Genomic DNA, 23,564 nt, shown 5'->3' on the forward strand with positions numbered 1-23,564 from the left:
TAGAACTAAAATGACTTGGATCGTCGAGTTGTAATAAGTGATGTGTGAAGTGTACTTAACATTTTCTCGGTTAATATGTTAAGTGTTAGGACATTTATGCATATGCATGATCTGTTTTGTGGTATGAATCAAATGAATAAATCGAGTAGCTACATAGTTCTATAATTTGTATGATATTTACTTCGTCCCCTACAACACTTCAGAAAACGTCATGACACTATTTCTTTTGCAAAGTTGGGGTGTGAGGGGTTGTGTGCGTTAGCTCCAATGACTATCTGCATCCGTGCCTCTTCATAGGATGAACCTCGGGTAATCCAACTAAACTATCAGGTTACACAAATCTAATCGCCCTCGTCCCTAGCTCGATGATACTCATATCGAAATGGACACTCCACAAATACCGTATCAACTACTATCGGCTTAAGAGGCTACCTTTGTCTTCCTAGGTTGTCGTGGTGGTTTCCTAGGTCCCTAGGGTAGTTTGGCAGCTCTGACTTGGATTAACATGATCTCTAGGCTTCTCTGTTCAGACTCCTTGAACCTAGATAGGTCGAGAGCACTAACGACTGCTGACCGTCGCTTATGTTTCTAAGGTGCTCGAACAACTAGAGGCATTCCATCCTAGATCATAGTCTAGCCAAACTGACTTTAACACTCTAGTCTTAACCCATTTCTACTACTTGCGCTCTACGGTGAGATCACGCGTTCAATCACCTAGAGTTAATGTACATTAAATCATGCATACAGTCACACATGCTCAACCGGCGATAACATCCATCAAGCACCCAGAGCACTAATCACAAATTTCTCATCATCTCTATGATTACTTACATGACTATCACGTGTCTTCCCAAATTCAATTGCTTAGCAGAAAAGTCACCAAAAACTCTAAAAATTCTCTGGAGAAGCCTAATTCAAGTCCGCCCAAGGTCTTCTCGAGTTAGTAAGAGGGGCAAAATCCCCTCGGTTGACTTTCATTGGTATTTTTCAGTTTTTTCGCTATTTTCAATTTATTTTTTCTCGAGTCCCTGGCTCTATCCCAAACATTCTTTCCTTCTACACTTCCTTGAAATTCAACCTTTAAGGCCTTCGATAAAATTTTTTAAGTTAAAAAATTAAACAAAAACTTACATATTTGCATGACTCGAACATTACAATGCATTTGGTAACAAACCCTAGTTTGTATAAGGTTTTTGAAAGTTGGGTCAGAGTCCAGCATATAGGTTATATAGACAGGTTACACCGTAAACTTTAATGTGTGTTGACTTGACAAAACAGCAAACTCTCGTCACGATTAGATGTACTTCAATACAGGACAACAATTATATTATGGTTAACCAGTTACCTCTCTCTCTATATATAGTATTTAAGGTGTCATTTATATAAGTTACCATATTAGAATTTATGCATTTCAACAATTCAAATGCCAACAAATTTAATTTGATATATAACTTGGATTTCATATCACTTTACGTATATTTCATCATCTCTTAATCATATCTTATGATTTGTATGTTCCAAGAAATATGGAACAAATTTTGTTAATAACAACGTTGTTGTTGTTACTTTGTCTCAATGTTTCAAAAGCATTAGATTGTGAGTTGAATCCTAATGATCCTAATAGAGTTGCATATACTATTGTTGTTGACAAATCAGGTTCGGGAAATTTCAGAACAATCCAAAGTGCGATTGATTCGATCCCTTCACAAAATAGCCGATGAATTAGAATTCAAATTTCTAGTGGAATATACTTGTAAGATATCGTTTCGTTCATTTATCATTTTTCGTTCGTGTTGTGTGGCTAATTACTCATTCGTTTTTTATGATATTTCCAAATTATTGATACGAGGCATACATCGAAGTTATAGATAGAACAATTTGAGAAGATCATCGTGATATAATAGGGAAAAGGTGCATATTTCGGAAGAAAAATCGTGCATCTTTCTAGATGGAGCTGGTAGAAGTTCCACGGAAATTCGATGGAATGACCATGCAACCACCGCTACAAGTGCCACCTTCACTTCTATTGCAGAAAATCTCGTAGTAAAAGGCATCACATTCAAGGTAGTATTGATATTATTTCTTCATGCGATGAGCTTGAGTTGTTACAAATAGTATTAAAGCTAGACATCAGACGATGCGCCAGCGAGGACGATAGATCTCAGGGAGGTGGATTATGAGATCCCACATCGATTGGAGAGTGTATTCCTCCCTAGTGGACACGTCTCTTCTTAATCCGAATAAAAAAATGATAATATTTGTTAACGATAGCTTGAACGGTTATAATTTAATAAATTAAAATAACTTCTGCGAATACGTATAATGCGCCAGGAAGTGTGAAGAGACAAGAAGATATAGCACCAGCGGTTGCAGCTCTCATAGAAGGAGATAAAGGGATTTTCCATAAGTGTGGTTTTGTTGGTCTGCAAGATACCTTGTGGGATGGAAATGGTCGCCATCGCTATACCGAATGCTACATTGAAGGTGTAACCGATGTCATATCTGGCGCTGGTCAATCTATATACGAGGTTAACTTTAAACTATGTTTTATACGTTTTAAACTGTATCACGGTTTTAAAATAAAAACACTGTTATAAGGAATGTTTCGTTGTCCTTATCCAATCGATGTAGGATCTTACAGTCCATCTCCTTTGGAGGCCCAGCGTCTTTGTTAGCACACCGTCCAGTGTTTGGCTCTGACACTATTTGTAACAGCTCAAGTTCACCGCTAATAGATATTGTACGTTTTGACCCCTTACGTATTGTCGTCAGCCTCACGGTTTTAAAATGCTTCTACTATAGAAAAGGTCTATCTCTACTCCAACTAGTGCCTCACATTATTTGGTAACCTGGCTTTGATACCGTTTGTAATAGTCTAAGCCCGCCGTTAGTAAATATTATCCACTTTGACTCGTTACGTACTATCGTTAGTAAATATTATCCACTTTGACTCGTTACGTACTATCGTCAATCTCATGGTTTTAAAACACATCCGCTGGAAAGAGGTTTCCACACCCTTATAAAGAATGTTTCATTCCCCACTCCAACCGACGTAGGATCTCACAAGTATTCAATTGGTTTGAAATTTTTTTCATTTACGCGTACTTGGATTAATCTCATTACATAACAATTCGAGCCATTCAACAATACGTGCATTACACCTTAAGTTCGACATTGAATTGGTTTGGAGTAGTGATTATGGTGGTCGTGTTGTTTACTGCAGAACTGTGAGATAAATATACCAGTCGACCTATATGCTCCAGTGATAGGACATGGTTACATAACAGCTCAAGGGAAGGAAGACTCAAGTCAAACCAATGGGTTTGTATTCATTGGATGCTCAGTGATTGGAAGTGGGACTGTCTATCTTGGGAGGGCTTACAGACCTTTCTCCACAGTTATTTACTATTCATCTTTCCTATCAGCTTGTATTAACCCTGCTGGTTGGGATCCTTGGGAACAAGTTGGCCATGAGTAAGCCTCTTTTTCTTCCTGTTCTTCGCTTCTCGAGACGAGACATTAACTCTAAATTGTTATGTGATGTGAATTTTGTAGGGCGAGTTTGACTTATGCAGAAACACGTTGTGTTGGACCAGGAGCAGACACTTCGAAGCGTGTGTCTTGGCTTCAAAATCTTAGTATAGATGAGATTAGACACTTTACGAGTATTTCTTTCATTGATCAGGAAGGTTGGACATTGAAGCTTCCTCTATTTTAGAACTTTACATGTTTGTTTGACTTGGAAGCTTCCTCAAAGCTTTCGTAGTTGTCGAACTAGAATGATGTTAGACTTCAAAGCTTTCTCTAGTTTTGTAATAGTTAACGTATGATGTCCTCTCAACATCTTCGTTAACAATATGTCAAGTACTTTGACATTTATGTTCTAGATATTATGGCTATTGACAGGAAATGAAAAACGATTCAATAATTTCAATCAATTTCATCAAATAACCTTAAATATAATCCAATAAAAGTTTACTAAAGAGACATAATAATTATTAACAAAAAAAAAAAAAAAAACCACGAGACAAATCTATTGCAGCTCCTATAGTCTCACAGTTCGTCCAAACACTCGTCTTGACTGCGAATATCGAGTTTCATTAGAAAAATAAGAGTAACATGAATGAGTATAAAAATACTCGTGAGTAACCTATTTGTAGGTTCTCATCTCCATATTAAGTCAAATCTTTTGTCATTCAATATCTTATAGCGTTCTAAAGTCTTGTTTCACACTTAAATACTCAAGTATTGGAGTTATAGGCTTTCCGAAAATTAGTATTTGGATTCTATGGTTTCAATCAAGCTCATCAAATTGGTCATTGGTTGAGAACGGAAATTGAATTCTATGAAACCTAATTTACCGTTGTTCCTCAATAGCTCAGTGGTAGAGCGGTCGGCTGTTAACCGATTGGTCACCCCTTTTCTCAAAGAGAAAAAAAAAAGAAAAGAAGAGAAATTTACGTCTCAACGAATCACACATAGAGATATTGATAATACACATAGAGTTAACGGTATTTCATAACTAATTAATTGAGCAGTAGCTCGTAGACCACCTTATTGGATCTATATCCTGACAAAAGAAGGCCGATGGGAGCAACACTTGAAATGGCAATCCATAGAAAAACACCGATCTGCAGATCAAACTCAGTTCATTCATCCTCCACATCTAATCACTTGTGTGTGTGTGTATATATATATATAAAAGTTCGTACAAAGGAAACCCAACTAAATCAGGAAAATTTACAAAACTCACACTCATCTGGTCACTTGCTCATTCCCATGTTAAGATAATTGTGATATAAAGATGGATTGTCTTAATTTTGGGAACAGGGAAAAGGTGCAAGTTCTAAAGTCTTTCTTGATGGGATTGGCGGAAGTCCCACTGAAATTCAATGGAATGACCATACAACCCGATATTATATAGTCTATCATAATAAGTCCCCAATGGCGATTGATCTTTGAAGTAGAGAGGCAAAGATTAATATTAAGAGGGAAAATGAGAGAGGTAATGATTTTATATCAGACAACTTCTACAATCTCATAAGAGCTAAAATCATACATTGGTGAAAACGAATTTAAACAAAACAAAGAGAGAAAGAGAGAGTGTATGAAACCTGATACAGTTTTCTCTCAACACTACTGAGTTTTTATCTTTCTTCCAATTCTAGTAGTCATCTGTCCCAACCAGAGGGCCTCCTCCTTTCCTTGGACCTGTCGCCAGAACTGCAATCAGATCATATGAGGCACCAAATTAGGATACTCATAAAAGTATTCGTAGTACTAAAGGTTCCAACAAACACAAAAGAGGAAAGATTTAACAACCTTTCTGAGTTCTTTTGGCTTGAGAATTCTCCAGCATTTGGAACATATGAGTTTGCTCTTGGCGGAGGAGGTGGAGGGCGGTTCGCACCCCCACCGATCGAGCCACCTGATACAAAGCCAGCTAATGTTGGTCGTTTGTTTGCTGGCATACTATAGCTGCTATTCGAACCCTGACTTGGAGGAGCTGATGAAGCAGCGACGAAACTGCTCTTAAATTGTGCCATCATTCCTGTCCTCAGAGAATTCACAGCTGCAGATCGACTTTGAACATTGTTTGTTGAAGGATTACTACCACTGCTTTCTGGGTTATAACCAATTCCTAGACCAAAATCCACTCCACGCACGCCTCGACCATTGCCGCCACCTCTCCCTTTACCCTTCTTCCCGCCACCGCCACCGCCACCACCTACAAAGACAACATTGTATCGTATAAATACATAAATGGTAAACTTTATCACTAAGTTGATAATTCACAGCTCGAAAGATAAAATATAGCCAGATGTTGAATAATACCTCCTTTTTTCCTTGCATCACGCTTCGACCTGAATCGCCCATCCTATAATGATTTCAGAGGCAAATGGTTCAGCAAAAAATCATACTAGCAACTTTCTCAAACAACTACGCCTCATAAGCAGGGAAAAAATGGAGTGGGGGAAAGCTTAATGAAAGAACAATAATAAGCAATGCTAGAATATATACAAATACATGCTCAAGATCATAGAAAGCTCCCAAAAACATACATGAGGTAACCCCAATTGCTAGCAATAAAAAATAACAGAATATTACAAAGAATATATCAAGACCTAAGAAGGCATTTTCTTTTTATTTTTATATGGATAACCAAACTTTCAATGAGAAAAAATGAACAAACACACGAACATACAGAAATAAACCCACAAACGGAAGTCAAACTCTAAAAAAGGCTCCAATAAAGTAAAATGACACCAAGAAGGTAATTACAAAAAGGCCTTCTCACAAAAGCACAAAGAGAAATATAGGATTTAACAATGGACAAAAGATCGCTAGTCGACCTATCCCACCCCCTAAAGAATCATTATTTCTCTAACTCTGAAGACCCCACAAAATCGCGCACACTAGCCTGCCACAAAACCAACAATTTGGGAGAAAACAATTTCCCATCAATCAATATCATCAGTCATACACATTGAAATCCATAGCCACAAAGATTGACGCTATTCATTTCCCAAAGGTCAGTTTTTTAAGAACATTAAGTTTCAATAGCAACAAATCGGAGTATCTTCTAAACGTTTCTGCAGCCACTATAAAGGTGAGATGTGAGTCACATAATTTACGTGAAAGAAAATTAGAAGAAAAACTGATTTCAACCGAACAAATGGGCGAGGAAAAAAGGTATAAGCATAGTTCCATAGGTCCTTAGCTTACTGTGAACCTAATAACATGCATATAATGAAAAATTACCTTCATGGCCAGATCCATCAGTTCCATTGAAACATTCTGGCCAGCAGCAATCAAACTATTGACTAATTCACCAGCAAAGCGAGCCTCTTTCTGAGTTATAAGGGTGTGTGCTTTCCCATCCCTGTCACCAGCACGACCTGTTCTACCAATACGATGAACATGCATGTCCATGTCCTTTGCAATATCAAAGTTAACAACGGACTTGATCGACTTAATGTCAAGCCCACGGGCAGCAACATCAGTTGCAATAAGAGCATGATAAACACCAGATTTAAACTTTTGCAGAGTTTCCATTCGTGATGCCTGATCTTTGTCACCATGAAGAGCTGCAACCTTAAAACCTTTCTGTAGGAGTTGAGATTCAATCTCATCCACTGTGGCTTTTTTAGAAGCAAACACCAATACATCCCCATCATCAATCATTTCAGGTAACTTCTCAAGAAGCCAAGGCAACTTCTCCAGATCAGAAGGAAGTACATGAACAACCTGTGTGATATCTTCATTAGCCATCCCAACCTCTCCAACCGTAACTCGTACAGGATCGGTGAGAATTTCTCGAGCTAACTTTTCAACCTTACGAGGCATTGTTGCAGAAAAGAGTAAGGTTTGACGGTCTGGCCGAATCTGACCAACAATGGAGCGAATTTGGGGTTCAAATCCAAGGTCAAACATTCTATCGGCTTCATCAAGTACCAAGTATGTGGCTTTTGACATTGTCAAGGCTTTCATTTTTATCATATCTATCAGTCTGCCGGGAGTGGCAACAACTATCTCGCATCCAGCTTTGAGTTCTTTTATCTGATCAAATTTAGACATCCCACCATATACTGCAGAGACACGTAGCCCATGTACTTTTGAAAATTTTTTACACTCGAGGTATATTTGGTGAGCGAGTTCTCTGGTGGGGGCACATATCACTCCAATAGGACCCTCTTCTTTTTCAAGTTCAGGTTGATCCATAATATGAACAATCATTGGAAGAACAAAAGCAGCAGTCTTACCGGAACCCGTTTTTGCTATTCCAATGATATCTCTCCCGGAAAGCACAATCGGCATAGCTTGGCACTGTATAGAAGTAGGTTTCTCGTACCCTTGCTTTTTTATAGCATTCATAAGTTGAGGGGAAAATCCAGAGTCTTCAAATGTTTTAATTGGCCTAGGAACGTCAAAACCCGACACACGAATAGCCAAATTCTTCCGGTACTCAGAAACTTCCTCCTCACTCATTCCTATAGATGAAGCAGCAAAGGAAATACTCAAAAAATTTAGAACCTGAATTAATCATTTAGATTCTCCAAAAACTCAGTATCTTTATTCTAGGAGACCGCAAGCAGGGGAAGGCAAGAATAAAGAATTAAGTGAAGATGTAATCGGACGTATAAAACAACAACAATAAAAAGGGTAAGCAACAAGATAAACACAAAAATCCACAAATTTCATTAGAAATGGAACTCGTTTAATTGGGAAGCCCATTTATTGCTGTAACTAAATTGGAAAGGCCAAAAAACAAAAGTGATGCAATGAAGGTTGCATATCTTAGCAAATATTTAACTCTTTCCATGAGAGGAAAAAAAATCGTGGTCACCAGACCGATACATCATACAGTTCGGTCCACTTTAGCTTCGATTTAACCAGCAATGATTTAAAGAAGTTAAGAAGATAAATTAATTACCATGATGCACAACATGATCAGAGGCAGTCAGATCAGCCAAGGAAAAAGCAATACTGAAATATAACCAACTTCATAAATAAAACTGAAGCATAACTTCCAACAAAAAATGACCTGATATTGAAGCTTTCTCCTCGTAGAAATCCTTATTGAACGGCTCGTAATCAATGGAACTATGTTCTAGAGCAGGAATTGATTCAATTTTTTTCTTCTCAACAATCAGCATATTATCATCAGAGTCGTACTCAACCATCGCTGCATCCACAGCCTTAGCTGCCGCATAAACCTCCTCGTCCGAATCATAACCAGCATGAAGCGCATCAGCAGCCAGCGTCAGTCCCACGTCCTTCTTAGCCTTAAGAAAGCTCTCCATTGGATCATCCTCCTCCTCGTCCCTATACTTATCCACCTTCTCCTTTGGTTTGGGGGGCGGGGGTGCTCTCATCTCTTCGTGAATTCCCTCCATGAACGCATCTAAAGGGTCAATTTCTTCTTCTTCACCACCGCCAGCGCCAGCGACATTGTCGCCATTTCCACTCGCTTCCTCCGCTTCATTATCATCATATTCTATATTATCAACGTCGGTATCTTCATAATTGTCGTGCCCATGGCCGCGCGACGAGGGAGGGACATAAAGCCTCTGGGGAGCTTGGGAGCGCTCGAAATTGTAAGTAGTTTGTCGATTGATTCCAAACCCTTCAAAGCCAAACTTCCTCTTCGACATTCTGATCGTTTAGTCGACGATTCTGAATTCTAATCACCAAAAAGAACAAAACCCTAAATCGGCATGAGAAATCGAAGCGTTTGACAACCCTCAATCTGATGAATAAATTAGCTGAAGCTAGGGTTTAGGGAATCGGAACGGCAACTCGACGGAGAGAAAGAGGGTTTGTTCGTTCCCTTGGCTGAGTGAAGAGAGAATCGACGACGACCGAGACATCTTTTGGGAGAAACTCTGATCTTGGGTCGAACTTTGGGTCGGTCAAACCCGGAACAAAACGACCCGAATCGTTCAAGGTGACCATTGGGTTGGGCCGTAGGCCCACATGTTCCAAAGAGGTTTCAGTGATGGCCCATTAAATATATTAAATGAGGTTTTTCTTTCTTTTGTCATTTAAATTTCTTTTTTCTTGTAAAATTTTTATTTTTTATTCATTGCCAAAATATTGAAATTACCATTATGGACATTTCCATAGTCCAAATAATTTATATTCAAACCTCTAATATTTTAATCGAGAATACAGGTAAACGGAGACGATGAACCTGACAAATATGGAGATGATAAGCTAAACAAAGATGGAGATGACAAAACAGACGTAGACATACACGTACAACACATCAAGGTTCCTTGTACAATGCACATGGGGATTCCTCCAACACCTGATCAGGTAATATCGTGCTTTTCTGTGTTGAATGGTCTTCGACAAGTTTTTTTGTTGTATCTCGAGTCAATGCATTGATTACGTTCGTGAACTCGACGAGTATCTCATTAGATGGTATTCTCATTGTCAAATTGAGTCGGGTGACGATGTGTTCGACATCTTCTTACACCGAGAAGATGAAAAGCAAAACAAGAGTAAGGAGCTTAAATTTTAGGACCCTTCTTTGTTATATAAGGAGGGTCATAAATGTCTTTTCACGTTGGAATTTTAGGACCTCTTTGACTCATTTCTTGGAATTTATCCCGTAAAAACCTCCCCTGCACTCTCACTGTCTCAGTCACTTTGTCAGGGAAGAAGAAGAAGAAGAAGAAGAAGAAGAAGAAGAAGTTCCCATAACTTTCTCTTCGTCCTTTCAATTTCGCTCTTTCATTCATTACTTCATTCATTCATAGCTTCTGCTTTTTGGGTTTCGTTTCGATTCCCTTCTCGGTGATGTTACTACTCCGCTTTGGTAATTGTTCTTCGTTGGAGCGAGTGGTCTGCAGTTCGCTATTGCATCGGCTTTGTTATTGCTTGCCGCCTACGCTCATTTCGGTAATGGTTTCTTCGGCGTTTTGATCCAAATCTCACAGATCTGACTCGTCGGCGATGTCGGTGCCTGCGGCTTCCGTCGCTGCAGGTATGCTCATTTCGGAAGTTTATATGCTTGTTTACAGGGGTTGATGGTGTTTGAGTGGTTTTTTATTGGGATGTTTGATTGGTGTCAATCTGAAGATTGGTAGAGGGGGAAATGAGATTGCGGTTTGAATCTTGTGTGACTCGTTAGGTTATGAGAAAAAGTTAGTGGGATTTGGATGAGATAATGCTATAGTTGAGAATTTGGAAATTGGTGATGTGAAATTTATTTACTTCGTTTTGGTGGTTTTTCTTGCGACCTTAATTTGAGTTGCTCTTCCTGATTGATTATTAGGCGGGCTTTCGCATTTTCTTGAGCTGGTGCTGTGGTTTTAAGCTTGCCGACACCTTCTTTACTTAAATTTGATAGCTGCTTTCAACTCTGGAAATCCATTTTTGTAATTTTCAAGTGAGGAAATGTGGTATGAGGATGGCGAATTGCTGTAATCGTTTGTTCTGTTCTATTCAAGTGGCGAAAAACAAGCACTTAAGGCAAAAGGATGCTTGTCTAGAATTTGGGGATGGAGTAAACATTTTCATTGAGGGGGAAAAATTATATGTTTTTAAAATCTGTTGATGATTTAGGGGCTAAATTAGAGATGAAATTTTGAAATCTTTAACTTTTTATATAATTTTTTTAATCAAAGGCAAATCAAGAGCGGGACTCGGGACTCGGGACTCGTTCCTTCTTCACTGTACTCCACTGGTAATGAATTAGTGAACTCCTTGAAACATACCTTTGGGGGATTGAAGAAAATTTTAGTATCACCAATTAGCTGCTTCACCTTCTTTTACAACTTTCCCAAGTCCCTTTAGAATCCTTAAGCTATCTTACATACAAGGAAACTTAGAGATGTTTACATCGATACATATTTTTAGTGTACGAAACCTTGATTTGGAGGTTATAATGCAGGTATATTGAAACAGGTTGCTTGCTCGTTTCCAAAACAGTTCATTTTATTGTGGTTTCTGATTCCCGTCACCAATGCCTACGTACCCGATATATCAGCAGCACCTTTGGTTGCACCTGCTATCCACAATATGCCTTTTCCTGCCAAATTGCCTCCTCACCAACACCACCGTGGAAAAAATATGTCACCGCAGAGTGTGTCAGCAGCTGGACTAGCACCAGCATCTCCTCCTTACTATGGGCCTCTTATCACTTCTGGTCACTCACCCACGAGTTCAAGTTTTTCAAAACCATTGATGAAGAGTGGATCGGCTCCTCCTGATGGTAGGCTTGAAAACATTGCTCCCATACAGTCCAGTGCTGGAGCTATTCCCCTTGGATTACCTCAGCCACCACTTTCTCCTAATGCAGCAGGTAAATCGTATACTGGATTCTTTTTCTTCCTTTTTTTCATTCCCTTCTAATGAAGTATGTTCTTTCTTGCTTGCTTATGAATTAAAAGTAAGCTACTTAGGTTAATTTTATTTGTTGACAAATAAACTTATTTGAGGCCTGCTCCTGGTTTTATTCATCATCTAGCAGACTGTTGCAAACCTGACATGGTGCTGAAACGAGGAAGTGGCAATGACTGCCACTGTGTCTATCCCATAAAAATTGATCTCCTCCTCTTGAATGTATCACAGACTCCTAATTGGAAACTTTTTCTCGAAGAGTTAGCTTCCGAACTAGGTTTACGAGTCTCTCAGATTGAGCTGATAAACTTTTATGTAATTAGTTTATCAAGGTTAAATATCTCAATGGACATCACTCCACATGCTGGGATCAGCTTTTCTGCGGTTGATGCATCGACGATAAACTCTTCACTTACAATGCACAAGGTTCATCTAGACCCTACACTGGTTGGTGATTACAATCTTCTCAATCTCACCTGGTTTAAGCCTCCTCCTCCTTCTCAAGGTACATCCAATATATCAAACAGTAATTAAGATTGATTCTGCTAACTTCTAAATTACATTATTATGCAGCTTTAGGTTTTATGGACCATTTTATTGGGTAATTTGCAACTTGTATAGAATTTGATTTGAAGCAAATAAAGACTATAAATTAGTAATTCCTTCATAATTGAGGAACCTAGGTTACCCACTGCTGGAAATACTGTTGCTTTTGAGGATATAAATGTTTTTGCTGTTTTGTTCTGCTAAGCCTGTAGCGGATGTGTTAATTGTGGTTGCTTTCAAGTTATGGTGTTGTTACAATATTTTCATTGGATCTACAGCTCCTACAGCTTCGGCATCACCTGTAGCAGCTCCTGTATATCATTTTCCAGCCTCAACATCTCTGAGTCCTCCTAGTAAAGGACACCATTCGAATCTGACCCTTATTCTTGGGATCGGTGCTGGCTTTTTTTTCATTGCCATTCTATTTGTGTTGATAATTTGTCTATACACATCTCGTCATGGGAAGACTGAAGCACCTCCTTTAGTAGCTGGTACGTATATAAAATTTTAGCCTACGTCCTTAGTTTGTTCCTGTGTCTGGTTTACACAGTTTATGAAAGTATCCATCGCTATCGCCACCTTGAACCTACTGTTGGGATGAAGAAGGGAACATAATACTGAAACCTTAGTATCCATTGGATTTTATGGCTATAAGATAAAAGGAATTGCCAAAGAAGAGATTAAATTAAGTTCGAATGAAGCACTGGTCATACAAAGTGAGCATAAATGAGTTAAATTGTGGTTTTGACATTTTTTAAGACTTCTGCTCCACTATCCTCAAAAATTTATTACATGGTTTTGAACTCATATACAATTTTTTTTTTTTTTTTGCATAATTTCTGTTCTTTACTACTATGTCAACTGTATTTTCATCCATTCTTCTGACATCTCAGAAAAACCAAGGGTTGAAGACAAAGTGCCTGGGGTAGGATCTTTCCCTCATCCATCAAGTATGAGGTTTCTAACTTACGAGGAGCTTAAAGAAGCAACTAATAACTTCCAAGCAGAAAGCATATTGGGGGAGGGTGGTTTTGGCAGGGTTTTTAAGGGTGTCTTAAGTGACGGCACAGCTGTTGCAATCAAGAGGCTTACAAGTGGAGGGCAACAAGGTGATAAGGAGTTTTTGGTTGAGGTCGAGATGCTTAGTCGGTTGCATCATCGAAATCTTGTTAAACTTGTTGGCTACTACAGTAATCGTGATTCTTCACAGAACCTGCTATGCTATGAACTTGTTCCCAATGGAAGCTTGGAGGCCTGGCTCCATGGTATCCATTCTCTCGATGGAAATTTAAACTGCGTTTAAAAGCTTTTTACGATGATGTATTGACAAGTATATTTTTGCTAGGGCCTCTAGGTGTTAATTGTCCTTTGGATTGGGACACCAGAATGAAGATCGCGCTTGATGCCGCTCGAGGACTTGCTTACCTTCATGAAGACTCGCAACCGTGTGTTATCCACAGAGACTTTAAGGCATCAAATATACTGCTTGAGAACAACTTCCATGCCAAAGTTGCTGACTTTGGTCTTGCTAAACAAGCTCCGGAAGGCAGAGCTAATTACCTTTCTACTCGTGTGATGGGTACATTTGGGTTTGTCTCATTCCCCGCCTAGTAATAGTTAGTTGTTGTATATTGAATTTTGGGATCTTCATTGAATGGAGTTCTCTTGCAGGTATGTCGCCCCCGAATATGCAATGACTGGTCATTTACTCGTTAAAAGTGATGTTTATAGCTATGGAGTTGTTCTTCTTGAGTTGCTCACCGGAAGAAAACCTGTCGATATGTCACAAACATCAGGGCAAGAGAACCTTGTCACATGGGTGCGTTTTGTGAAGCAATTCCCATTATTTTCTCATCATTTGATGTTGATAAATGTGCTTGCTGCTGTGTCTTTCTGGTTTAATCTTTGCAAAGTGTATACATTTACCATTTGTATATTGGTTGAAGCTAAGATTAGTAGGTTTATTCCTTACAGGCTAGGCCAATTTTGAGAGATAAGGATCGGTTGGAAGAACTTGCTGATCCACGACTCGGAGGAAAGTATCCGATGGAAGATTTCGTGCGGGTGTGTACCATTGCTGCAGCCTGTGTTGCTTCAGAGGCTGGCCAACGCCCAACTATGGGCGAAGTTGTACAGTCTCTTAAAATGGTCCAGCGGACTACAGAATACCAAGACACCGTGGTACCATCCTCCAACAACCAAACCAATGTCAAACAATTCTCCACAACATTCGAGTCCGATGGATCCTCGTCGATGTTCTCTTCTGGTCCTTATTCTGGTTTAAGCGCTTTTGACAATGACAATGTATCTCGGACAGCAATTTTCTCCGAAGATCTCCACGAGGGACGATGAAAGCCTTCAAAGCAAGGTAACTAGGAATCTCACGAGTTGGTAGAATCCCCCTCCATCACTCCCCTCCTTTTTCGGTTTGGCGAGGATTGTAGATCAGTTTTAAGAAAATATGGTTGCATGATCAGGACTTAGTAATGGTGATTGATGGGAAAAGGAAAGGGGGGTGTTCATCTCTTTCAAACTTATAGGTTTTAGTGGAGAACTGCTGTGTTTCAATTTTTTCATGGCAGTGACGTTTATTCTGAATGTTTTGGATGATAGATTTTGTAAATATATGTTCTTCTAGCTCTGTATGATGGGGAATGGCCATTGAATGATTTTTGCATATGATTCTTCCCCCTTTTTATTAGGCTTTAAATTTACCATGTTTTCTAATCTTTTTTCTTTTTTACCAACGAACTCGAGCATAGGGTTGAATATTTTTATAAGGCTATGTTCGGAGAAAAATCTAAGTTCTGTTTCGCAGGTCTTTATACTTTTAAATCTCAATCACATGAAGTAAAAAGTCCTATTATGATTATAAATTAGTGTCAATTGACGCAAGTAGACATTTGGACATACACTCGAGAATTTGGTTTGGCACTAAAGTGCCACGTAAAAGCGTTTGGGTTTGTTTAATTAAAGTATTACCATTTGACATTGTGATCATTACACGCCAAGTAATCTTGTAATTTGCCATCGATATAACTAGAAGTTGGTTATCGGCCATAACATTACGATAATTATACACCAAATAATCATGTAACTAGTCATCGGGGACACCAAAAGTAATGTCACAAACGCAAGTAATCGTAATGGCATTGTGATAATCATACCTTAAGTGATCATGTAATTACCACCAAAATGACTACAAGTAGGCTATCATAATAAGTGATCGTGTAATTAGTCTTTTAAGGTCACAAAAAATGAGGTATCTTTTTGTTCATGTTAGAAATAGACAAAGTCAAGTACAAAATTCTATATTTGGATGTTCATGTTATAAACAGTTATCGAACGAAGATGAAGGAGAAATTATGGTGGAAAGGCGATCAGAAATTTGAAACCAGAAGAAAGCTTTACCTATTTCAGGCATTTGCTGGATTGAGCTCCAATGGCGGTTGATGCCTTCTTTAAAGCCCCTCCTCCTCCATCAATTACCTTCAACAACACTCCATCCATTTCCCTTCCCTTTCACCCTGTTATTATCTTATTGTTCTCTGGAGGAAGAGAACAACAAGAACAAAAGATGGAGATCATCAATGGCCTCAATGTCTTCCTCCTCCTCGCCCTCTCTTCTCTTTTTTTCCCTGCCAATACCGTTTGCGTCCCTCGCAACTCCGCTCCGTTTGGTTCCCCTGTTGATTCACTTATTGCACCGCAAGCATCGCCGTCTCAATCTTCATCACCACAACCATCGGTATCAACATCGCCATCACCACCGGCTCAGTCGCCAACCAACTCCGAAGACTCGGCACTAAATTCTCAAGAATCGTACTCCGATGCGTTGTCTCCCTCCGACATGGAATTCCCTTTCGATTCATATTCTTCATCGGAAAAATCGGAAGCATCGTCGCCTCAATCTCCATCATCAACACCACCGACTTCGGCGTCCTCCTCCGACGATTCGACCGTCCCAACCGATCTCGAAGAGATCTGCGATGTAACCAGCGATCCACAGTTGTGTACAAAATCGATTTCATCTCACATAGATGAATCAGAGGTGAATCCTACCTCTGCACTGAAAACGGAAATTGAGGAATCGATTAAAGAGGTGAGGAAAGCAGTAACAAAATTGAAGTCACTCCGTAAAAGTGCATCGAAAGTCGAAATCTCGTGCTACGATACTTGCTTGGAGACTTTCGATATGGCAATTTATGACCTACAATCTGGATTGGAATCAATCGACACTAAAGATACTGGTACAATGGAGAGCGTCCTCGCCGCCGTAATGTCTGATCTGACGACTTGCGATGATACTTTTATAGAGATGGGAGTGGATTCGCCATTGGACAATCTTAGCTCGAAGATGAGTAAATACGCCAGTAACTGCTTGGCGATTTCGAAATTGCTTCTGTGAGCGAAGACAGACTTGTTGTTCATCTTCTTCTTCAACTGGACGTGTTCATTTGGAGAAGATCGATCAAGCATAATGATGATATCAGATTCTCCTCTGTGCATTCCCTGATGAATTGATTCTGCGAATCTTCTTGTTTTAATGAATGGATGGAAGAACTTTTCTGAACGGACTCAATTGGCAATGGCAAAATATTACATGTTCAAAGTATTTACCTATTTTCATCATTTTTTTTACTCCAGTTTTGAATTTTTAAATTCATATTGCGATATTTTATTGGTTTTTATAAGGAAACAAATAAAGAAAAAAACTCCTCCCTTCAAGTTTTTTAGTATACATTTTTTAGTCAAAATATTATTTTTTATAATTTCAATTTCATCCCTAAATTTTAAAATATTATATTTTTATTAAGTGGTAGTTTTCATCTACATAATTTCTTTTAATTAACTTTAATACAAATTAAAATAAAATTAATTTATAAATTAATCAAAATTGAGAATTTATGAAAACTTTAATACAAATTTTAAAAAAACAATGATAATTAATTTATAAATTAATCAAAATTTAGAATTTATGTAAAATACCTAAAATATTAAAATATAGGAGACTAAATTTAAATAAAAATATAATATTTTGTCGACCAAAAATTAAAAAAAAATGAACATTTTGAAACCTAAATTAAATGAAAATGGTACCTAAAATAATAGGACTAAAAATATTTTTCCCTTTTTAGATTATGATGTCTCAATGGTCGGGGTCGGGATAATTAAAGTTAACTTGCACAATGTTAGACTCTTTGGTTCGGGTCGAATTGGGAGCCCACTCTTTGATCTGGGTCGAATTGGGAGCCCACAGATCGATGCCAAGAGCATGCAGATGCCACAAGCTATCATAATCTATTTCAACGAGGAGTGTAGTAGAAGTTCATTTATAAATTTTATTATGTAAATAATAATTTTTTTATATTATAACAATTTATTATTATATATTATTATATAAATAATAAATAATTGAATAATGTAATGTAAATTTATTAAAAAAAGAAATCACAATCGGGACAATGTGAGTTATGCTCGGGCAAACATATATGGTTGTAGAGTTAGTTTAGTCTATGGTTCGATCTCTCACTCTCTCTCAGTCTCACTCTCTCTCAGTCTGTAACGTAATTATTCTCCTCTGTCAAAGTCGTTATTGGGCCAATTGGGCCAAACGCTAAGCCTGACGCATACGATCCAAACCCAACACCAAACGGATCTCGGCCCATGACTGACTTGTCGGGCTCTCGTCTGTCAAAGTCGTTATTGGGCCAATTGGGCCAAACGCTAAGCTTGACGTATACGATCCAAACCCAACACCAAACGGATCTCGGCCCATGACTGACTTGTCGGGCTCTCGTCTGTCAAAGTCGTTATTGGGCCAATTGGGCCAAACGCTAAGCTTGCGTATACGATCCAAACCCAACACCAAACGGATCTCGGCCCATGACTGACTTGTCGGGCTCAGTGAGTGTGAAAGCGAAGGGGCTCGAAGCCTCTGATGGAGATATTAACAGAGGTCACTGCCATCGAATTACTTGTTCGACCCATCTTCTTCTTCATCTCTATCTTCGCCGTCGTTCGCTTCTTCCCTCGGATAAGGCCTCTCGGACTTTGCTCCGAATTCTCGGCAGGTTCTTCTTCACCCTATTGCTTTCTGTCCAGTTTTTCCGAAACCTTCAGCTGCAAAAATGGCCCATACTTTCACCTACACATCTGCCTCGTCTTTCAGATTAAACTCCCTCGTTTCTGTTCCAAATTCGAGCTCTTCTTCCGAGTCTCAGAAGCTCTTTCTTCCGTTGGAGAATTTCCATTCGAGGTACCTGTTTTTGGTTGTCTTCGTTTTTTGTGTTTCGATTCAATGTTAGTTTAATTTGGTGTTTGAATGTGTTAGCGTCTTTGAATCAGGTTAGTGAGACGATGATGGATTGTTTGAATTGGTGCATTACTTAGTTTTAAGTTTGAAAATGGAAGGGTTTCGACGTCCAATTGGACTTTGGGTATTTGCAGATTACTGGTACCAATGGCACGCTTTTGGATGCATGATAAGATTGGGAAATTCTGGTTTTTTTTTTTTTTTTAACCTCAATTTTGTTACCGTTCTACTCTTCTGGGGATGAACTTAAATTCAAACCCCTCTATTTTGTACTTTTTTTCTTTTCTGCTGCAGAAGTTGTGTTCTCGTATTTCTCTATTGTTTTAATTGTAGCAGCAACGGGTAATGTCCTATTTGCAGGAAACTAGGAAAATTCGTTGGAGGTGGAAGAAACCTTAAGAATTCTCCTGTCAAAGCCATCTACTCAGGAGAGTTTTCATCATTGGATAAGAGTTCTCGCCGAGGACTTTGGTCTATAAGGTGCATAGATTGATGAACTTGGAATTTCCCCTTTCATTCTTTTGAGGCTAAAGAAGGCTATAATCATTACCATTTATTGAAATACTAAGCATAGACATGGTGAAATTATATTTCTGTATGATTCATAGGGATGATGTGCAAATTCCATCTTCACCATACTTTCCAACGTACGCGCAAGGGCAAGGTCCTCCTCCAATGGTGCAGGAGCGCTTCCAAAGTGTTATCAGCCAGCTATTTCAACATGTAAGGGTGTAGTTCTACGATATTTATTTCCTCGGCCCAGGTTTGGTGTAGCGCGTGTAGGTTGTTATCACTATCTTTTGATAATTTAATTTGCTTTGGACTAGAGAATTGTTCGTTGTGGTGGTGCGGTTGATGATGATATGGCTAATATCATTGTTGCTCAACTTCTATACCTTGATGCTGTTGATCCCAATAAGGTTCCTTTTTTGGTTCTCAATCCATTTTAAGGAAGTATCTCATATACAGTTTGTTATCGTTTCTGCATAATTAATCAATTAACTAAATATTTTTGGTATGTTTAACAGGATATCATTTTGTATGTAAATTCCCCTGGTGGATCTGTTACAGCTGGTAATATTGGAATCAGAAAACTATTTCACCAATCATTTGTTCATTGGAGATTCGGATTAGTGTTATCCTTTAACCACTGATTCACTTGGATCTGTGCAGGTATGGCCATTTTTGACACTATGAGGCATATTCGACCAGATGTCTCTACTGTCTGCGTAGGACTAGCCGCAAGGTACAAGATTAATTGGAGCATCCGTACTTTTATGAGCTGATACATTCTGATTTTTTCCTTTTATTCCCCAAGTGTTATTTGCAATTTGTTGTGGCATTGCTGAATTGTGTTGGGAAGAATTATTATCTAAACTAAAATAGTCGCATATCGCTTCCTCTTGGTTCCAATTATCATCTTTTTCTACTAGTTTTATGGCTTGCATAATATAGATACGTTTATGAAGGCTGCGTCTCTTGTACAGTGTATCAGTAACTTAGGAAAGATAGAAAGAGGAAAGTATGAGTGTAACAGCCCAAGCCCACCGCTAGCAGATATTATCTTCTCTGGGCTTTCCCTTTCGGACTTCCCCTAAAGGTTTTTAAAACGTGTCTACTAGGGAGAGGTTTCCATATCCTTATAAAGAATGTTTCGTTCTCCTCCCCAACCAATGTGAGATCTCATAATCCACCCTCCTTCAGGGCCCAGCGTCGTTGCTGGTAGTGGTTCCCTTCTCCGGCATTGGTTCCCTTCTCTAATCGATATGGGACCCCTGAATCCACCTCCTTTTGGGGCCAAGCGTCCATGCTGGCACACCGCCTCGTGTCCACCCCCCTTCAGGGCTCAACCTCCTTACTAGCACATCGCCCGATGTTTGGCTCTGATACCATTTGTAACAGCCCAAGCCCACCGCTAGCAGATATTGTCTTCTTTGGACTTTCCCTCAAGGTTTTTAAAACACGTCTGCTAGGGAGTGTTTCCACATCCTTATTAGAAAGAATGTTTCGTTCTCCTTCTCGCAATGAGCGAGAAGGAGAAGTTTTCCCACCATAAAGCTATTATCTGTAACCTCACCCTCATTTTTTAAAGTAATATGTTTGTTCTTATATTTGGTTCTCCGTTTGTTGTAATAATTGACAGTATGGGAGCTTTCCTGCTTAGTGCTGGAACTAAAGGTACAAGTTTTTAGTGTCATCAAATTTTGGAATTTTATTTTTGTAGTTCTTTTTAAATGACATATTTCTGTGTATTAAGTATGCACCTTGTTTCTCCTTTATTTGTGAAGGAAAAAGATACAGCTTACCAAATTCAAGGATAATGATCCATCAGCCTCTTGGTGGTGCTCAGGGTGGACAGACTGACATTGATATTCAGGTATACTTATACATCCTCATGGATGATCAATAAAGTATTGATAAAATTCTACATTTGTTTTATGATACTTGTAATACTTCCTTTGGTTGCATTATATTGTCAAGGTACTTCATATATAGGCTTTGAGGATGAGTTTGGAGCTAATTTGTTTTTGTTTAGTAAGCTATCATTCCACAAGTCTTCAAGAACATTAAGAAAATGAAAATTTTCATGTACACCTTGAACAAGTTTTTGGTAGGAGAATTTAGATTGTTTTTAGCAGGAATGTACTATTACCTTAGATTAGTAGATTATTGATTCTCTGATTTCATCCATGTTAATTTTAGACATTTTCAACAAAGCCCCTAAACTGCAACTTGCTTGGCAGGCAAATGAAATGTTGTATCATAAGGCTAATCTTAACGGGTATCTTTCCTACCACACCGGTCAAAGTCTCGAGAAGATTAACGAAGACACTGATCGCGATTTCTTCATGAGCGCCAAAGAAGCCGAAGAGTATGGACTCATAGATGGAGTCATCATGAATCCTCTCAAAGCTTTCCAACCTTTAGCAGCTGCAGCTTCCACCGAAAACGAGCCGGGTTCGTAAATTTCATCCTGCTGAGTAGCAACCGGTTAGATATTCTTCTTCTTGTAGATTTTAATGCAAAAACCATCGTAGTGTATGCAGATTTTGACCATTATAACAACATGGCTTCCATGCTTTCATCTTAGAAAATCTTTAAATGTCCATTGAATTCCTGTTAGTTTCCTTACACCACCAAGATATTTTATTCAAATGCCCCTCAAGTTTTTGGTTGGTTGGGATGACAAGGATAATGTTAGCCTGACACTTGGCAATGTCTGGTTGGGTGTTGGAAAAGATGCCGCCGACCCTATAAAAGACAGCATTATTATGAAGTCACTATCTTGATTGTGGATTAATATGCGTTAGGTTTCAATGAGAATTTCTAATGCATTCAGTAGCTTTCCGTATGCGTTGCGGGGAGGGTTTTATTACCTGTGAAATTGGCTGTTTCTGATATTTTAGTGCTCTTTTTTTCAATGGAGTTGTTGCATTATGGATGTGTTTCTTGACAAACTTGGGGCTGAACTAGAATTATTGGTCATTATTGATGATGTTTTCCCTTTTCCATCTTTCTTCTCATTATGTTTTCATGAAAAATCGAGAAAACGTTTTCTTTTAGTATGTTTGAAGTGAAAGATTGAGCTCAATATCGATCATTTGCTTTCTCTAGAAGTAAAATGATCGAGAATATGTTTAAGAGATTTTGTTTCACTTAAAAGTACTTTTACGTGAGATCTCACATCGATTGGCACGAAGCATCTTTTACAAGGATGTAAAACCTCAACAAACGAGTTATATATAAATCTTGAGGAAAAGTCCAAAAAGGACAATATCTTATTGCGGTGAGCTTGGACTCGAGAGTCGTGTAGAAGTCCATGTGAAAAAATATTTTGGAGATGTCTTTGAAGGCACTGTCAAAATAATTGTTTGTGATTTTTCATTTCATAAAATTAATTTTGAATAATTAAATGTATGTTTATACAATTTTTTTTTATTATATAACTAAATATCAAGAAAAATTTTAAAGCAAGTTAAAATATATTGATTAAATTATAAATTTGGTCTATATATATATATATTTTGGTGGAAATTATTATTCAACTAATTTTCCTGAAATTTTATTCATTTTATAACTTATTCCCTAATACTATATCTTTTTAATTCTTATGAAATCGTTATTGTTACGGAACGTTTTTAAAATCAAACGATGTGTACAAAAGTCATTACGTTAGCCGTGAGTATAATAACATTTTTAATAGATCTATTTTTCTGTATCACGTCATTTCTAATCATGTATGCTATTACACGATACGTGATATCAAACAAGGTAAATTTTGGGTTTACAAGTAAATATCTCTACTTCGTCTAATCAAAACCTAAACCTTCTTCAACCTAACTAATAAAATATGTTTTTACATCACATCATTATCTTATCAATAAATTTAACATATTGTACCGACAATAAACTTTATAATAAAAAGAAAAAAATAGTATCTTAATATAATTCTTGAACTTTATATTTATGTATTTAGTATCTCGACTCTAAAAATGTTTATTTTAGTCATTTTAATCTTTTACTTTATTTTAATTTTAAGAAATTAGTAATATAAATTTGAGTTGGTATATTAACATGTTGATTTAAGGTGAAAAAAGTAACCTACCGAACATAAAATGGTTATTTTAAAAAGTTTCGGAGATTACAACAAATATTATAAAAATTTATGGATCAAAAGTAAATCGACTTGAACGTTGAACGCTAATACTAACATTTGAAAGTTTAAAGACTACCCGAGAGTAAATGAGGTCTCCCTCTCACAACTACCCGAAAAACAAAAATACCTTCTCTATCCTTCCTATTTAATCCTTGTGGATCTTCTCCCACTTTTTTTTTTTTTTTTTTTTTTTTT

General features: G+C 38.0%; 5 protein-coding genes across 8 annotated transcripts; 4 read left to right on the forward strand and 1 right to left on the reverse strand.

The window, feature by feature from the left end:
- The first annotated feature begins 1,526 nt into the window (after positions 1-1,526).
- LOC111452500 (putative pectinesterase 52) lies at positions 1,527-3,718 on the forward strand. The gene is made up of 4 exons (XM_023093268.1): positions 1,527-1,656; positions 2,332-2,528; positions 3,224-3,474; positions 3,556-3,718. Exons 1-4 carry the CDS (start codon positions 1,527-1,529, stop codon positions 3,716-3,718), a joined length of 741 nt encoding a protein of 246 aa, XP_022949036.1.
- A 1,239-nt stretch (positions 3,719-4,957) lies between these two features.
- On the reverse strand, positions 4,958-9,492 carry LOC111452364 (DEAD-box ATP-dependent RNA helicase 24). 2 transcript variants are annotated; one of them, XM_023093036.1, is made up of 5 exons: positions 8,546-9,492; positions 6,763-7,991; positions 5,836-5,878; positions 5,323-5,728; positions 4,958-5,223 (listed from the first exon to the last, which is right to left on the reverse strand). In XM_023093036.1, exons 1-5 carry the CDS (start codon positions 9,153-9,155, stop codon positions 5,172-5,174), a joined length of 2,340 nt encoding a protein of 779 aa, XP_022948804.1. In that variant the 5' UTR covers positions 9,156-9,492; the 3' UTR covers positions 4,958-5,171. The 2 variants fall into 2 exon arrangements, with proteins under 2 accessions (XP_022948804.1, XP_022948807.1); XM_023093039.1 differs by having other exon boundaries at positions 5,323-5,720; positions 5,834-5,878.
- A 232-nt stretch (positions 9,493-9,724) lies between these two features.
- Positions 9,725-15,075, forward strand: LOC111452365 (proline-rich receptor-like protein kinase PERK3). 3 transcript variants are annotated; one of them, XM_023093042.1, is made up of 8 exons: positions 9,725-10,492; positions 11,402-11,812; positions 11,978-12,355; positions 12,675-12,887; positions 13,290-13,661; positions 13,751-13,985; positions 14,068-14,215; positions 14,371-15,075. In XM_023093042.1, exons 1-8 carry the CDS (start codon positions 10,462-10,464, stop codon positions 14,746-14,748), a joined length of 2,166 nt encoding a protein of 721 aa, XP_022948810.1. In that variant the 5' UTR covers positions 9,725-10,461; the 3' UTR covers positions 14,749-15,075. The 3 variants fall into 3 exon arrangements, with proteins under 3 accessions (XP_022948810.1, XP_022948808.1, XP_022948809.1); XM_023093040.1 differs by having other exon boundaries at positions 9,728-10,492; positions 13,742-13,985; XM_023093041.1 differs by having other exon boundaries at positions 9,729-10,492; positions 11,981-12,355; positions 13,742-13,985.
- Positions 15,076-15,838: 763 nt separating this feature from the next.
- Positions 15,839-16,804, forward strand: LOC111452501 (pectinesterase inhibitor 10). Its single transcript, XM_023093269.1, has one exon. It carries the CDS (start codon positions 15,839-15,841, stop codon positions 16,802-16,804), a length of 966 nt encoding a protein of 321 aa, XP_022949037.1.
- Positions 16,805-18,354: 1,550 nt separating this feature from the next.
- Positions 18,355-22,054, forward strand: LOC111452367 (ATP-dependent Clp protease proteolytic subunit 5, chloroplastic). The gene is made up of 9 exons (XM_023093045.1): positions 18,355-18,655; positions 19,073-19,192; positions 19,321-19,435; positions 19,540-19,632; positions 19,741-19,786; positions 19,886-19,958; positions 20,856-20,890; positions 21,001-21,089; positions 21,457-22,054. The coding sequence occupies exons 1-9, from the start codon at positions 18,528-18,530 to the stop codon at positions 21,676-21,678; spliced, it is 921 nt and encodes a 306-aa protein (XP_022948813.1). The 5' UTR covers positions 18,355-18,527; the 3' UTR covers positions 21,679-22,054.
- Positions 22,055-23,564: the final 1,510 nt, after the last annotated feature.

Source organism: Cucurbita moschata, unplaced genomic scaffold (genome assembly GCF_002738365.1).
Source record: "Cucurbita moschata cultivar Rifu unplaced genomic scaffold, Cmos_1.0 Cmo_Scf00014, whole genome shotgun sequence".
NCBI classification, from domain to species: Eukaryota; Viridiplantae; Streptophyta; class Magnoliopsida; order Cucurbitales; family Cucurbitaceae; genus Cucurbita; species Cucurbita moschata.